This window comes from Cheilinus undulatus, linkage group 12 (assembly GCF_018320785.1).
Source record: "Cheilinus undulatus linkage group 12, ASM1832078v1, whole genome shotgun sequence".
NCBI lineage: Eukaryota > Metazoa > Chordata > Actinopteri > Labriformes > Labridae > Cheilinus > Cheilinus undulatus.
Genome location: NC_054876.1, coordinates 12,714,784 through 12,732,612, shown reverse-complemented (window position 1 = coordinate 12,732,612; position 17,829 = coordinate 12,714,784). Strand labels below are relative to the sequence as shown.

Below are 17,829 nucleotides of genomic sequence, written 5' to 3'. Positions count from 1 at the left end.
TCAATTTTGAAATGAAAACAACTCATTGCTGATCTTTGTTCTTCTTTTAACAAAGAAATGTCAAGTTCTGATAAAATTGGCGCTTTTGCAGCAACCACGCTAATGTCTTCTGCCATAATTGCACCGGCCTCTTGTTGCTGCTTACTTACGTCACGACTCAGCTGTGCCTGAAAGTACTGCCCCTCGACACTGATTGGTCCTGACATTTTCTAACTGGGCCCGAATGGTGGTAAAAATGGGCATAAAAGCAGCAAAAATGGGAAAAGTGGACATAAAGTGTCAAAAAATGGTTGGAAATCAGTAGAAATTTGCAAAAACCAGCAAAATATTGTCAAAATGTAAAAAGATTTTACAGAAATGGACGAAATGTTAAAGAAAGAAATGAAAAATGCTACACAAAGTGGCATAAATGGCTAAAAATGACTTTTAGACCTGTATTGTCTACCAAGCCGTTATTACAGGTCAAGCCTGTAGGTGACACTAATGCGCCTGCGCTGTAGTTCCTCTACCATCAGTCGAGTTGGAGAAGAAGTAACCGTTACAGGCGGTCCTGCAGGGTTCATTATGGCTCCGTATGGTTAATGTTTACAGCTGTAAATGTCGTTGACAGGACTGAACATCATAACTGCTGTTCAGAATTCTATATGAGTATAAAATATTCTGTGACACCGAAGCTTTGAGGGCAACGGAGCGGTGAGCGGTGACTTTACGTTAGCTGTGAATCTGGGGGAAGAACGGGATCATAATTTGCTCACTGTGGATCTAAAGTTGTGTCACCGTCGGGATGTTTGCCTCTTTAAATCGGAGTTTTAAGGCTGCTTTAAAGCAGACTCATGTACTGTCTGGAAACTGGAGACAAATCACACAGACACGAGCATGTGCCGCGAGCTCAGCAACTTTTCATTCACGTGAAGACCACCTCGGTGAGTTTTAGCCGCAATTTTACGTGTCTTTGAGACTACATTCTACTCTAACCCTCGTTTTGAATCACCAGAGCTCAACTATGGAGGAACAGAGATGCGTTTTAACTACGTGTGGCTGCGGGATCACTGCCGCTCAGAGTCTTCATACAACTCCAAGACTAACCAGAGAAACCTGGACACTGCCACCATACACCTGAACATCCGTCCTGACAAGACCAGCGTGGAGGATGGACAGCTCGTCCTTACATGTGAGTCAGCTACCTTCACTACTAGTCCACCAAACTTAATTTGTGGACATAGAGGAGATGGAGGAGTGGTCTGTAACACTTGTAAGCAGGTATTTTACTCTATGCACTTCAGAACAGATAATAATGATAATAATAATAATAATAATAATAATAATAATAATAATAATAAAATGCATCCAGATAAGATTGTAATAAAGGAGAAACGCCAAGTAGGATCAACCAGGTAATGGCAGCTGATTCCAGATCCTTTAAAGCCTTGAACTGGACTCTTTACGGCCATACAAAGTCATAAAAGTCTTAGATTTTAGAGGGCACACTGGCGTAAACGTGTCTATCCAGTCTTTGTTCTCTACTTACATTTATTTGACTTAATCATTCTTTTTTGAGTATATGCCAGTTGTGTATGACAAATATCACTGTACTGCATATTGATAGAAAAGGGGCATTAAATGGGTGTTTAATTTGGGTGTTTATGACCAAAACACCTCTTTGTCCTGCATCAATTGACATTTCATTGAGAGGACATTAGACCACATAACTCAGCTCTGTATGAGGAATCTCACATGCCTTTCAGTTTTGACTATTCGCTGCTCAAAGTAAGGTATTGTTTTGATCAGATCAGGTCTGAAACTCTTTAAAACTCTTACACTTGATTGGTAAGTGTGCAGAAACCCCATGATTCACTAAACTGACTTAAAGCATGCCACTTTACTTGTTACAAGTGTTTCACTTATGAATTAAATCTGGTGGATCATGCAGTCTGTATAGCATACTTAAAGCCACAGTAATTATAATTTTCCACATTGTAATGTGTGCATTAATTAGAAAATGGCTGTACCTATGATACATATATTTACGAGTTGCATGCTTGCATTACCGAATTATTTGTAAACTTTGATAACATACAAGTAAAGACCCAATGATGCTATTATTTGTTTCAGTAACACACCAGCTAAAAACGTCCTTTGCACTCAATATTTTTGAAATGTCTTTTTTTTAGTCATGAAAAACTATAACCAAACTGTTGCATGATTAACCTTGCAAAGCAGATGGCTTTGCTATTTTCCCTTTCTGGCAGATCCATTTTGCAACACTTCAGTCTGAAACATTTAAGCCTGATCTTAGAATGAATGGTCCAATCAGTGTCATTTGAGGACAATGAGCTGATAGCTAAGGGCTGAGTTTTGTTGTACTGCATGCTGGGGAACAATGGCTGCCACCAGTGAAGTGATTAGCTCACATGCAGCTATAGCCGCAGTTTTATCAGAACTGGACAACACCTTTTATTAAAAGAAGAGCAGAGACTCCCTGAAGCTTTTTTTGGTTGAAAACATGCTTTTTCTCTTCTCATGTACAGCTTGTGCATGAGTTTGATTAACCAGCTGGCTTCACTGATAGTTAACAACGATTGCAGCTGCCTGTCATGCTCACATGATGTTGTTTACTCACTGGGGCTGCAGACACTTACTATGTCATATGTTTAATTGCTCTGATTGGCCTGTAATGAATGTGTCAGACAGGATGTTCATGCAATCATCCTGTGTGAAGTTTTTCATGGCTCTGCCTTCTCAAAAGCAGACTATGGACTATTGCTTGGATGGGTATGAAATGTATCTCCTACAGTGGATATTTGAAACAGTCTGGCTGGCATGTCAGATCACTGTACCCTGCCAAAACTGCACAAAAGTATTCACAAGATTTTGGATCCATTTCTCACCTAAGCACCTGAAATACATGTAGCTTTTTAAAAGTAACCCAGTATATTAAAGCATGTTTACCTAATAGGATTAACATTGGTTTATATGTGTACCATACAAACTCACATAGTAGTTAACTAAATTTTGAGAAATTTATGAATCATAAACTCAACTTCAGCATTAGGTTCTCCTTGTGCATGCATGGGTACCCAAGGAGAACAGCAAGAACTCCAGCTTCCAGTTAATTGGTGACTCTAATTTTTTGGCTGTAGGTGTTGGTGTGAGTGGGCCTGGTTGTTTGTCTCTATTTGTCAGCCCTGGGATTAACTGGCGACCAGTGGAGGGTGTACCCGCCTCCCACCAAGGACAGCTGGGATAGGCTCCAGTAAAGGCAAAGATAAAAAGTATGAAACTTTTGTCAAGCTTAATTTAAAGTAGTACTGCACAATTTTGTAATAATGTGCTATTGCAATGATATTGGATGATATTGCACTTTTAATAAAACAACAGGCTTCATATGCATTTTAATGAGATACAGTACATACCGTATGACTCCTATAATAATGACATACAGTACTGTGCAGAAGTTTCAGGCATGTAGAGCGCTAATGGTTCTTCACAGGTCCTGATGTTCCACAACCACAGGCTGAAGAGAGGAGGGAGGGTGGTCAGAGTCAGTGTTGACACATTTGACATACGTGTGTCGCTCAGCAGCCAAGGTCGAGCTTAACATCATTTCTTTTGTCAGGGCCTTTGCACCCCTGGTAATCCATCCAGCAACCACCAACAGTTTTCAGGTGCTTAGAACATACACACAACAACCAGGGGGTTGTGGCAACCCTCCTACTCACCCTAACAGTACCCTAGGCTATGTTTAAGCGCCACATCTAGCCATAACTCCACCCTAAAGCTGTGGTTTTTGTTTTGTTTTCATCAGATTATTTTCCCATGCCCATGGTTATGTACAGACATCCAGAGCATGACCTGGGTTGTGTCAATCCTCCTTACCTCTCGATGGGGCCCTCAGGTGGGCGTACTCGCCGTTACACACCTAACTTCAGCCTCAAATTTTGGCCCAAACATGCTTAAAACTTCTGCACAGTACTGTAAGTCAGCTTGGATGTTACAAAAAGTTGGTTTGCATCCCTAACATTTTTAATATTAACTAAAGTCAGAGCTCTTAGAAGAGGTAGTGTATATCACCTTTGCACTACAAACTTATGTATGCAATTGACTTAATAAGTTAAGAACACCTATGATAGTGCTATTTGAAGAATATCTTACTACAAGTTTAAGAATGTCAGTCAAACCATAAAAGATGACAAAAGGCTTTTACAGCATGTAACTAGGTAGTGTAAGTTCTCTGCAGAGGTGAGGGTTTGGTGGACTTTAACCTCTCTAGTGATAGTGTTTTATTGTGTGAAGATGTCCTCTCTTACCAGGTCATCCTAAGGGTGTGGAATAAATTATGTAAGAATATTTGTTGGTGGTTATGATAGAGCTGAAGTGAAAAGCTTATGCGTCTCTGTGAAAACAATAGCATGTTCGGGCACATTCCAAAATGAGTTGCGGATTTGTGCAAAACTAAATAAACAGAATTGGTTGGATTCTAAAAAAAAATTTGGGAAAGTCTCTGAAAACAGGTATCACTGAGAGCACCAAACTGTGCCCTGATTTCATACAGTAATTTACCAGCAGTCCCCCAAACGGCCATGCTTTCTATTCTCCAATATAGAAGCTCACAAAGAAATAATAAATACCATGACTTCAACAAGCAACTGCTGAGAGGCAGATGAGAGCAATTTTTAGATCGTTAGTCGTGCAACATTGTTGTGCTCATGGAGGGCCAGCAATGAGTTTTCATATGATTCATTAAAATGTTGTATTTTAGAAAATTATTACTTTATTAAAGCTTACAGAAATACGGAGTTGGCATTTTCTTGATTGAAATCAGGCTTTCTTGATGCTGATTAAGATTATAAATCATAAGCCCGCTTTTTTTTCTGTACTCATTAGGTTAGGATTTTTTCAGTATGTTGGGCCAAATTGTACAAAAATAATATAGCCATACAAAGTTAGTGTTTCAAAAATGATCATTATCATGTCTTTGTTTTATCACGCTGGTATTTTAAGGGTAAATTGCAAAAGTCAGTCTTTCTGAACCAGTATCAGAAAGGAAAAAAACTGTTATCTTTAAATCCCTTTATAAAGATTTTCCACTCTCTAGCCCTTTCTAACCCTCATCCTCCACCTAATAATCCACTAGGATCAATCCCTCACTGAGCTGCTCCCTTGAGAGACCCGAGCAGGAAGTAATTTAACCACCAACAGCCTCCTATCTAGCTGGAGCAATCCCTTATTATGTCTCCGGTATAGCAGCAGCCTGACCCCGCTCACAATGGATAAAAGGCCATATGGGATTTAGAGGCCTCTTTTTGAGTAAGAGGAATAAATGGCCTCACAGCAGCAGAGGGGAGCCAGGTGTGCAAAAGAAACAGGTGTAAACAACACACCCACACATTCCCTCCACCATTATGACCAGAGATTTTTATACATAATGGAAGCTCTTGTGATGTGACCCATTAGTTGCCTTTGCAGATCTTAAGTCCAGCGTTTTGGTAATCACCATCTTGGTTATCTAGGGCCAAAAAGGACCATACTTTGCAAAACCATTAAAGCTAATAGTGCTTTTCCACTATGCGGTCTCACCTCTACTCTTTCTTTTTTTCTTAATCTTCTATTAGAGATCTTACCTGGTAACTGGTTCTTTTTTGTTTTATAATTCAACCATGGAAATCCACAATGCAACTTGTTATTTCAATGTATTTCAGTATAGATAGTAAAAAAATTGCAGGGGACTCTCTTTAGCCTAAAATAAATCACTGAAGACATTTTCAAATCAGCCTTAACATGAACTATATAAATAAACAGTCATGTTTAATCTGATCTAAATGTTTCAGACCATCATCTTATATCTCATCATCTTATCTTATATCTCATTTAGAAATACAGTGTTATTATAAGAAAGAACCCTGAATATATTTCCCAGCCCTTGTAGCCTAATTCTTAGTTTTCTCTCACAACAGCATGCACTGTCTATTTTCCATATTTGACACACATCGGCAACGATCATTGGCACATGTCACGTTTTTTGCTGCTGGACTGATGACGCTTAACAGGTCAACCATCGGCTGATGCTGATCTTACACCGATGTTGAAGAGGTACAATCAATGTATGAGCTGTAATGGTAAACAAAATCTCTGGTACTAAATAGAGATGTTTTAAAATGGGACACATTGGGATTTACTCACTTTTGGTGCCTGCCTCAAGTGGCCACTAGGGGATCTGCAGTTTTTTGCTACTTTATTTTAGGGCTTTGTGGCAGTTGCTGTCTGCTCCCCAATCTTTAATCTCAGTGGTCATATCTGATATTAGAAGAAAGACAATTATAGAGCATAAACATGTGGTTCAGATATGAGAGGCATAATACAGATGATTGGAGCAAAAGCCTGAAATATCCCCTGTAAAGCACCAAATGTGATTTTAAAAAAAGAAATGATGTTTGAGCTAATTTTCATAAGGAAGAATTCTGATCGTTTACAAAACCTTAAAATCTATTTTCATATTAGGATCCAAATTTATATTTGCTAAAACATTCTGGATAAAGAAATGATGAATAAATAACTGATCAATAATAGTAGTTTTGCTCTGAGTTTAACATAATACTACACAAGAAAGAAAAAAGGGTCAAAAGTTAATTTCAGACTCTGCTGGGAGCTTTTGATGTGACAGCAGAACGGGGAGAGTCTGGCTGCTTGGAGATGCTGGCTTTTCTCTCTGCGTGGGCGTTCGTCTGGCATTCACTACTCAGACACTGACTGATGCTGCCTTTTGGGCTTCAAGGCTCAAGCTTTGATTGGACGTTTCATTGTTACAGTGTTTTTTTTATTGCATCAGAGTGGCTCTGAAGCTTACATGCACTGACAAATGGGCACCCATCAGCCCTCAGACGTTTGATGATGCACACTCTCCTGTGGGCACTGCCACTCAGTCTGTCTGTGGTTCATACTCAAGGTCAGCTGAATGTGGCTGCACAATGGCCCTCACCGGGTTGGTTTGCTAAATGCTCAAAGTCAGTGATGCAGAATGAAGCTGGAGGCTTCTATTAAACTTCACTTGCCCTCACTGTCTTAGTATTTTTGCTCTTACTGTGTTTAAGTGCTCATTAAGTATAGAAAATAAGGGGGACTTTTCCAGTAATAAAGGTCAGTTTGTCCAGCAGTTGCTGCAGGAAATCCTGGCTCACTCGTTTACCTTGCTTATCAGACATCTGCTGCTAATATTGAACTGTAAATATTGCCATGCATATTGCTGTTCTTTTTAATGGCTGTCAAAAAAAGCACACAATTCGGTTCATAGTTTCTGATGTTTTTTTTTTTTTTTTGTCTTCAAGTTGGATTCAGATGCTGCGACTTGGGGTTCTTTTTTTTAATTCAGATTACCCCTATAAAGTTTAACTGAGTTGGATATTGAGACAGTTTTAATGAGGAGAAGATATCTTTTTGAAGCTCCTGTGAGAACAAGATTCGCTGTAAGCGATGCCTCAGTCACATCATTTTTGCTGTTCCAGCTGATCAATATTTTGTACAGTGAGGACAACTGTTACATAATGTGATGATTATTATAATGTGTTCACTAACTGAAATATAATAATCAAACCTTTACAATGAGCCAAGCAGTGTGGATGATCTAATAGATAAGCGGCAATACGTTTCAGAACATTAACTAAGGTACATTATGAAACTGATGCCCTTTTTTATATTTCTAAAAAAGAGGAGCATTTATTTGTGCTTTTTTTTGGTGCACTTGTTCTTTTTTGAATAGTTTTCAAAATCAGTACTTTCACTTAAGCATACCTTTAATGGTATAGAAAATACATAACCTAAGAGAGAAGGTCCAAACTTACTGTTGACTACATGAAACTGGTAGGTACTCATTTTACGGGTCAACTGTAGTGTTTAGAAGCACATGGTGGGAGAAAACCTAGATTCCAGTTCACCTCTATCCCCTACCACGTTAGCCCCTGTTCTGCAAAAACAATCCAATATGATTATTTAATGTTTAAACACAAAATGGTCCTTTTCATCTCAAATAAGAATTTAAAGAAGTTGCTTGAAGTAGAAATGTCCCGTTCCATCTACTGACGTCATTGCTGTTGTTGACTTCTGCAACTCTGCTACAGGGAGACCAGGCAAAAAACAGGCGTATGGGTAAAATTTAAAATGGGACTGAATCAAACTTTCCATAGTACATTCAAAATGTGCAGTTGCACAGCAGTTTATTTAAAATATGTGCTTTTAATTGAAAAAAAAATGTTTGAAAACTCATATCATGTTTTTCACATAAAGGAAAAATCACATTTTATTTTTAAACCACCTTAGATTTAACCTGATATGCCAGATAGACTGTTTCATCTATGTAGTACATGGATTTATTTCACGGTCATCTGGGGAACATCCCTTACAAAGAATTTGGGGAGAGCAGAAATGTTTTCCAAAAAGTTCTCAGAAGGTGATTGGACAGAGATGCTGTCTGTCACAAGTATGAAGGGCCAATCAGAGCAACAAGACAAAATGAGGTTGTACACAGACGCTAGCATAGTTTATGAACAGTGGATCTTAATGCGGATAAACTTAACTCAGCTTAACTGTAGTTTTACCTGAGTATAGTATTCTTGTACTCCTTCTACCCTTGTTAGACACTATGATACTGAATGTTGAAACAATAATGTTGTTATATTTTGATCAGCGGTATTGAAAACTCTTCAGATCTTCAGCCCTAATTTTAACCCAAAGCTGCCATTAACAAAAGAAAAATATAGATAGATATAATGAGTTTGCTTAACATTTTTGGTAATAAAAAAATAATCAGATTAAGGAACCTTTGCCTTGTAATTTTATGAACACCACAAAAGTGGAACAGGTATCAATATTGTTTGGTTTTGACTGAATATACCAAGATTTCAAATTCTGTTATTATCAGTTCTGTTACCGTCCCTGGTGCTTTATAACATTTGTATTTTCATGTCTTTGTCTCAGGGCCTGATGGTCATGTAACAAAGTACAGCCTGAGCTGGCTTGCTGAGAACAGCTTCGAAGCTAAGAAGCAGAGGCCGGTCCAGCCTCGTGTCTTGTGGAACGCAGACATCTATGACAAAGCTAAAGTACCTGCCGCCAAATGGGAGAAGTTCATGAGCTCTGGTGACGAATTAAAGATGTTTCTACAGAACTATCTTCTGTATGGGTTTGCTCTCGTGGAAGATGTCCCACCTACAGTTGAGGACACACAGGCTGTCACTGAGAGGGTCAGCATTATCAGGTACTGAAGGGTTCCTTTATGCCTGTGCTTCAGTGATACTGAAGAATCTTCTCTGTATTGGTAACAGACAAGATGTTTAGTCCTGTCCACTTGTCTTTTTGTCCAAAAGGGAGACTACATATGGAAAAATGTGGAGTTTGACAGCTGACTTTTCCAGAGGAGACACTGCCTACAGCACGCTGTCCCTGGATCGTCACACTGACACCTCATACTTTCATGAGCCATGTGGGTAGGTTCAGCGGGGGACTAAACTTTGCTTTTAGTGCTGAAAAATTCTCTTTTGAAATACATCAAGAAATATGTTTTTCATCCGTCTGTATTTTGATCTTGGCAAACCTCCAGCCAAACCCAATATGATATGCATTTCCTTGCATTCCCTTAATGATTAAATTATATCTAAGTTGATTTTTTGATTGCTGTAGTATCCAGGTGTTCCACTGTATCAAGCATGTAGCGACCGGCGGAAGGACCCTCCTCGTCGATGGGTTTTACGCTGCTGAAAAACTACGGCAGAGATCTCCCGAAAACTTTGAGCTGCTCTCTCGTCTGCCCATCCCTCACGAATATGTAGAAAAGACCGGGAATCATACAAACCACATAACTGGTATCGGCCCTGTGCTCAACATCTATCCCTGGAACAATGAAATATACATGCTCAGGTGAGTCAGCTATTTATTTTATGAATTTTACTCAGTCCCTTCAGGCCTTTCCCTAAAAAAAAAAAAAAAAAAAAAAAATCATAGCATGAATTTATTTTTAAGTTTTAAATGAGGCAGTTATTTTTTGTGTATTTGTCACATATAAATGTTTTATATCATGAAAAAAATTTTAATATTTGAGAAAGATAACCGAGTAAATAAAAAATGTTTTTTAAATGATATTTTTATTTTTGAATAAAAAAGACGTCCAAACCTACCAGGCCCTATGCCAAAAAGTTTTTGCACCCCCTTTTAAATGCACTGGGACTGTGATTAACCACATTTTGTTTTTTAGAAAGATTAGTTTAAATTTACTAGCCACATCCAGAGCTGATTCCTGCCAGATCTGTTGAACTAAGAAACCCCTAAAAAGAATCTGCCTGGCAAAGTAGGATAAAAGATCTCAAAAAGCAACACATCATCATCTAAAGAAATTAAAAAACAGATGAAAAACAAAGTCATTGACATCTCTCAGTCTGGAAAGGGTCACAAAGCCATTGCTAAGGCTTTGGGACTCAAGGGAACCACACTGAGAGCCATTATCCAAAAATGGAGAAAACTTGGGACAGTGGTGAATCTTCCCAGGAGTGACCAGCCTACCAAAGTTACTCCTAGAGTGCACTGACGACTCATCCAGGACATCATAAGGACCCAGAACAACATCTAAAGACCTGCAGGCCTCACTCGACTCAGTTAAGGTCGGTGTTGATGGTTCAACAATGAGAAAGAGACTGGGCAAAAATGGCATCCATGGGAGAGTTCCAAGACCAAAACCACTGCTAACCAAAAAGAACACAAAAGCTTGTCTCAGATTTGTCAAGAAAAAACTCTTGATGATCCCCAAGACTTTGGAAAATATTCTGTGGACTGAGGGGACAAAACTTGAACTTTTTGGACTGTTAGACCTGGGACAAAACTAACACACCATCTCATAAAAAGAACAGCTAAACGTGGTGGTAGTATGAATTCTGCTCTCTACCAGAAGATCCTGAAGAAGAATATCTGCCCATCAGTTCATGACCTCAAACCGAAACTTACTTTGGTTATGCAGCAGCAGGATGATCCACAACACACCAAGCCAACCTCTGAATGGCTTTAAAAAAACAGGTTTTTTGAGTTGACTTGGTGAAGTCCAGACACAATCCGATTGAGCTCTGTGGCACGACCATAAACAGGACATTCATGCTTGAATAAGTGGAATCATTTAAAAACAGCATTTTGTATTAACTCTTGTTATCTTTGCCTTATATTAAAATTTGTTTGATGGTCTGAAACATTTAAGTGTGACAGATATGCAACAAATAAGAAATCAGGAAGGAAGTAAATGCTTTTTCATTGCATTGTATTTGTTGAATTTGAATGAGTGGTTGCAGTCGTGACATTGCACCTTTTTGAAGAGACTATTTTATATTTGTGTAGCTGCGAATCTTCATATTCTACTCAAATTAGTGTTTGTCTTTGATTTTCGTATTACTCTCTATTATAAATTTTATATTTTGGAATTTTGTAACTTACTTAATTCATAGACTTCTTTATACATGACTCAGCGTGTCAAGTGGCCTGAAGCATCTGAACTGTCAATTCTTGGAGTGACATCGCAGGAACATGGCTGCCATAGATGTATGGTCAATTTAGATCTGCAGGCTTAAAGACAGAAGTACAACAATGTGACAAAATTAAATTTTCCTACCCTTATTATGACATCCAAGGAAAGGCTGCTGTAAAGATACGGTCAATTCCCCCTTGCATACCATATTTATTAATGGATATTCAGGATTTCATGCTCTTGTCCACAGTTGACTCAAATGCAGTCTCTGGCTATGAAGAGTCAAGCTACACAACATACGTTTTGATGATTTATCCTAGTGGTTTAAGATTATTTTGTACTCTGAACTTCGTAGATTGCTTGATTGTCCCAGAACTTCTATTAGTTTTTTTTTTTCATTTTCCTGTCATGTTGTTCTGAGATAATAAAAAAAGGCTTACCGTGCATTAATGACAGAATGTCGGACTATTTCTACTTTAAACACATCTTTGCAACAGGTACAACAACTCTGACCGAACAGTGATAAACACCATTCCTCATGACCTGGTTCAGAAATGGTACGTGGCACATCGAGAGCTGACGACAGAGATGAGACGGCCGGAGAATGAGCTGTGGGTCAAACTGACTCCGGGAAAAGTAAGAATTCTTCTCTAAATGTCTCTGTCAAAAGGCAGCTGACACAAATAGGCATCATCTAAACATCTTACCCTATTTTTTGTCTTTTAAAGGTTCTCTTCATTGATAACTGGCGCGTCATGCATGGGAGGGAGTCTTTCACTGGCATGAGGCAGCTCTGTGGATGCTACATGACCAGAGATGACGTTCTCAGTGCTGCACGTGGCTTTGGTCTGCTGGCCTGATCCTGACCACAAAGACTGCTTCACCTCTGTACCTCAGTAGCAGGTCTACAAAATTCAGTTAACCTCTTTGAGATTTAATGACGCTGCTTCAATTTTAAATACTCTGAATCCTGTTTTTCTGATAATCATCCAGACTCAGTAAACCATACTGTAAATAAGAGTTTTAATTAAGTTTGCACTTAAGTCTTGGTTGTCAGAGCAACCAACAAATCTCACTCGGAATGATAAAATGCACGATTAAATCAAGCTACAGTTACGGCTTCATTCAGATCTTTGACTGAATTGTTCTTACCTCAGTACCATGGGAAAATCAGTTTATTCACTTAAGAGTGTCTGACTCTGCTGTAATAGGTGGTGACATGAGCTGGTTAATATCTGACCTTCTTCTGGTAAACTGTGCTAACAAGTTAGCTAGCAGCTTAACAGTTGAACTGTTAGTTTGCTAAACTGTGGAAATACAGACAGCTCAACAGCTGTAAAGCTTTCTTTTGGTACAGAATTAAGGACTGTGATCCTCTTATCTTATTGTGATATCTGAAGGCAATCAACAATTCAACCCCTGCTGTGCTTAGCTTTTATATGTTTGACTTCTAGGTCAAAGACCAGCACAGAGACTGAGTGCAGACTATGAGCGGATTGCCTCGTCCTGTCTGCTCTGATAAAAATGTTTACACACAAGAGAATTGATTGATTTCACCACTATGCACTGCAGATTGTAGTCAGACTAAGTCAATAATATGACTTTTTATATGTCAAGTGTCTGCATTAAATGTAACTTTTGAATGTAACTTTTTTATTTAATTTTCAAAGTTGTGTCTACGATGCCAGTGAGATTTACACTTGAAACCATAAAATTTACATTTTTCTTATCAGTCAGAATTTTAAAGTGTAAGGTACGGCCCCAGTCAGTGTCATTACAGCCGGTTAAAGCTAAGACGCATAAACACTAATACACTCTATGTTATATCTCAAGTTGTCACCTGTCTCTACCACCATACCTGACTTCCCTGCCTCTCCAGTTCAAGCCACTTCCAGCATAAAAGCCTTCCAGCCGGCCTGCACTTCCTCTTTCTCCAAACCAAGCATGAACAGAGTACAAAGAAATCCTGGACGTGAGTGGAAATGAACCTCTCACCATGCTTTGTTCTTGTTTTGTTGCTATCATTTGCTTTTATACCAACATAACATTGTTTAATGTTTACTGCATTTGAATGTACTTTCTTTATTAAAAGGATAAAGAAGTGGAAGCATGAAGCATTTTCTGTCATTGTTTTATAAACAGAAGTATAATCCACACCATCTGCAAAGAAAATAAAATGTTAAAATGTCACTGGATGCTGAGTTAATGTGCACTCAGTACAAGCTATTCTGTAAAGTAACAGTCATAGCATCTTAGTTGTTTTTTAGATCATGGACTTTTTGAAAATTTTTAACAAGTGTGGAAATTTGAAGGATAACTTAAGTTCTAACAGTTCCTCCTCTGGGGATCATGTCAAATAAAAAAGACAGGGTGATGATTTAAAAAACATACTTGTAACAGTAACATCATAGTTATACACAGATGAGGACAAAATGATCAGCCCTTCTATGAAAATTTAATTTTCAAGTATTTCCCCAAACCAAAAACTAAATGATTGGCCCCCTAACAGTCAGTTGTGTCTTATTTTTGCTGCCCACAGTCTTTGTTCTAGTTTTCCCTGACAAGTCTCCTGAGGAATCTCGGCCCTTTCTCCTTTGGCAAATCTCTCTTGCTCCTCCTGATTTGTAGATCTTCTGGCATGGACCTTCGTCTTCAGTTCACCCCACAGAGTTTTAATGAGGTCCAAGTCGGGGCTTTGTGCAGGCCAGTCTATAACATTCACTTTGGTCTTTTGGAGGTCATTCTTAACCAGGAGATGTTTTGAGTCATCATGTTAAAAGGCAAAGTGACAACCCAGACTCAGTTTTGCTGCTGCCTTCTTGAAATTTTCTTTCAAAACTCTTCACATATCCTTCTTTCTTCATGATTCCTTTCACCTGTTTGAGATTCCCAGTCCCAGACACACTGAGGCATCCCCACAGCATAATTCTCCCACCACCATGTTTCACTGTGGGGACAGTGTTTTTTGGATTATATGCATCTCCTTTCTTTCTCCCAACATCACCAATATCTCTATGGCCAAAGAGCTCTAGTTTAGTTTCGTCTGACAAAAGGACATTCAGTATTCATAATCTTTCTAAAGGTTGTCCTTAGTATTCTTCAGTCTGGCTTGAAGGTGTCTCTTCTGCAGAAGTTGTTTTTCTTGTTGCCCTGCCTGTGCCTGCCTGTGTGATTGTCTTCTTTGAGACTACAATTCCTGACTTGGCTAAGTCCTTCGCTCGTGTCTTGGCAGTTGTTCTGGGGTCTTTAGATGCATCTCACTGGTTTTCTTTCCACAGTCTTTTTTTTTTTTTTTTCCTTTCAAAAACGTTTTTTTTTTTTTTTTTTTTAATTTTATTCAGTGATGCAAGACGATACAAACCATAACAGAACAGAATAGTGAGAAACAAGGTACAGACATAAAAAAAAAAAAAAATGAAAAGACAAAGAAGAAGTGTGAATATTTGAAGCCACTAAGACAACATTAAACAGACCTGGGAGGGGACTAACCACAACATAATACTGTGGCATTTAGAGTTGAAGGTGTTGAAGAGCTGTGTCCGTATGTGACCATGGGTGTGTGTGTGGGTGAGTGTGTGTTCGGTGTGTGTGTGTGGAGGGGGTTTCCACAGTCTTTGAAATCTTTCTCGTCCTACCTCTGCCAGGTTTGTTCTGGACTGTGTGGCCCTCTTTGAATTTCCTGATACTTATCATTCCATTTCTTGACTAAACTTTTTTCTTTTTTTGCAGCGATGCTTTCTCAGTGACAGCTCAAACCCTTAGTGAAGTTTGCATGACTCAGCTTTTAGTAAGTAAATCATTGCACAGTGTTTTATGCTGTAGCTCAACCAAAAAGTCAGAAAGGGGACTAATAATTTCAACCCTGATTGCTTTTTTTGTGAAATAACTTTGTTTCTATGTGCAAAGTGAAATAATGTAAGAATCCAAAATAAAACTAGGATTTTTGGGGAAATCTGTGTTATAAACCCCTTGCTCTGATTAACAGCACGTGGGAAATACCTAAAAAAAAAGGACATTTTCATAAGGGGACTAATTATTTCTTCCTCATCAGTAAGCAAATAATATACATCTCCGTGTATTTACAGTTTTTGTAATATCAGTAACTTTTGATCTCTATTTTGAGACTCACACTTCCTTATACCAAAGCCTGTATTTGTACAGTTTTCCATGTTCAAACTAGAAGAGAAGACTCTAGCCATGCTCAGACATGATTAGTGTTTATAATTTCGTATGCCCTGAATTTCTAAAGATGGTTCACTTCACTTTAATTTCTTTGCTGTTTTTAAGATAAGACTAAAACAGTCCATAAATTCAGCCAAAGAACTCCCTAAAAACCACACTTCTAAAGCTCTGCTGCAGTTGTTATGTATCTGAATTATGTATGAACATTAAGCCTGGAAGGCTACTGCTGCTACTCTTGGCTAAGGCTGTAAATTGTGTTAAACTTAATAAAATTTAGATGTAAGTATCCTCCCTCCTTAGCCTTATAAAGATGCCGAGCAGCTCAGTTAAAATAGATATAAATCAAAGGTCTGTGCCGTCTTCACAGTAACCAAACTATCATAAATTTGTAGATTAGAGGAGGAGCTAGGTGGTTATACATTTAATTTATGGAATTTCTTGAGCCAAATAAGTTGTTGACGATATTTCATAAGTAATGGGGAGATAATAAATGTGAACATGACTCTATAGTGCAAAATGTCCATAAATTGTATGCATCTCTCTTAAACCACATATAAGTGGATTTTAATTTCACTATAAACAGATGAAAAGACCACGCCTGCCCTCAGATTCATAAAGATACTAATAAAAAGAAAATCTGATGACTCAGCATGAGCAGGACACTAAATGTAACGTATAAAGGCAGGGTCCCTGCCAAGTGGAGCAGTGATGATGATGATGATACTCTATTGTCAGACAAAGCAAAAAACAAGATACCAAGGTAACTACATTTGACTTACAACCACAAAATATACAAGATAAATAGACATTATAATGTTTATTTTACAAAGAAAAGCTTCATACTGTCAATATTTTGAGGTACTGACTGGTGTTATTGTGGAATGTTTCATCAAATTATCTTATACTCGTGGCCGGGCCATTTTGATTTGGACAACACTGACTCCTGATCATAAACATTGTATTCTTGTTCTTGTTTTGTTCCAGGAACTTCTGACAGTTTCAGTGGGAGGCTTCACTTTTAGTCTGCTGCCACCTAGTGGACAAACAATAAAATTAGACAGGACTGAAAGATTCAATAGCTCAGAAAACAGCATCTTATTAAATCTGGATCTATAGACATTAATAATCTAATCCATAACTGATCATCTGTTATCAAAGGTCAACAACACATGTTATATCCCAGCACAATGTCCCAAACAAATCATACATGTTTAAATATTGAACATACGATAGCATCTCAAAAAATAGAATATCATGAAGAAGTTCATTTTTTCCTGTGATTTCATTTCATTTCATCCCATACAAAGTGACTTTCTTTTATTTTAATCTTAATGATTACAGCTTACAGCTCATCAAAATAAAAAATCCACTATCTCAAAATATTAGAATATCACAAAGAGAAGGATTTTTAATACAGAAATGTTGACCTTATGGAAAATTCTGCTCATTCACGCACTCAGTACTTGGTTGGAGCTCCTTTTGCTTAAATTACTGCATCTCAATCAGTCTGTGGCACTGCTGGGGTGTTATGAAGCCCAGGTTGCTCTGATAGCAGCCTTCAGCTTATCTGCATTGTAGAGTATGGTGTCTCTAATCTTCCTCTTGACGTTTCCCAAGACTGACCATGGAAACTGGAAACAATAGACTTCAAGCACCTTGGATGCTGGGCCTCTCTGATATTCCTCCAGACTCTGGGAACTTGATTTCCACATTAAATGTAAAATTTACTTTCATCAGAAAACAGGACTTTTATCCACTGGGCAACAGTCCACTTCTTTTTCTCCTTAGCCCAGGTGGGACACTTATTGATGTTGTGGTTCAGCAGTGACCCTTGTGGTCAATCTCCTGGACCCAACTGTGTGTGGTGGCTCTTGATCCACTGACTCCACCCTCAGTCCACTCCTTGCGAGCCCCTCATAGTTCTTGAATCTGCTTTGTTTGACAGTCCTCTGAAGGCTCAGCTCATTCCTGGTGCTTGTGCTCCTTATAAGCTTTGATAAAGTCTCTGAGAACAGCCTGCCCTTTGTGAAGAGTGCCAATGATCGCCTTCTGGACATTTTTCAAGTCAGCAGTCTTCCCGATGATTGTGGTTGTGTGTACTGAACTACAGTGAGAGAAAGAAGACTCAGGAAAACATTGCAAATTGGGTTTTCCTC

The 17,829-nt window shown here is 38.5% G+C and overlaps 1 protein-coding gene across 2 annotated transcripts; it reads left to right on the top strand.

The window, feature by feature from the left end:
* Positions 1-536: 536 nt before the first annotated feature.
* Positions 537-13,605, top strand: tmlhe (trimethyllysine hydroxylase, epsilon). 2 transcript variants are annotated; one of them, XM_041800709.1, is made up of 8 exons: positions 537-923; positions 995-1,171; positions 8,968-9,247; positions 9,357-9,476; positions 9,670-9,906; positions 11,989-12,127; positions 12,220-12,394; positions 13,371-13,605. In XM_041800709.1, exons 1-7 carry the CDS (start codon positions 785-787, stop codon positions 12,349-12,351), a joined length of 1,224 nt encoding a protein of 407 aa, XP_041656643.1. In that variant the 5' UTR covers positions 537-784; the 3' UTR covers positions 12,352-12,394; positions 13,371-13,605. The 2 variants fall into 2 exon arrangements, with proteins under 2 accessions (XP_041656643.1, XP_041656642.1); XM_041800708.1 differs by having other exon boundaries at positions 12,220-13,605.
* Positions 13,606-17,829: the final 4,224 nt, after the last annotated feature.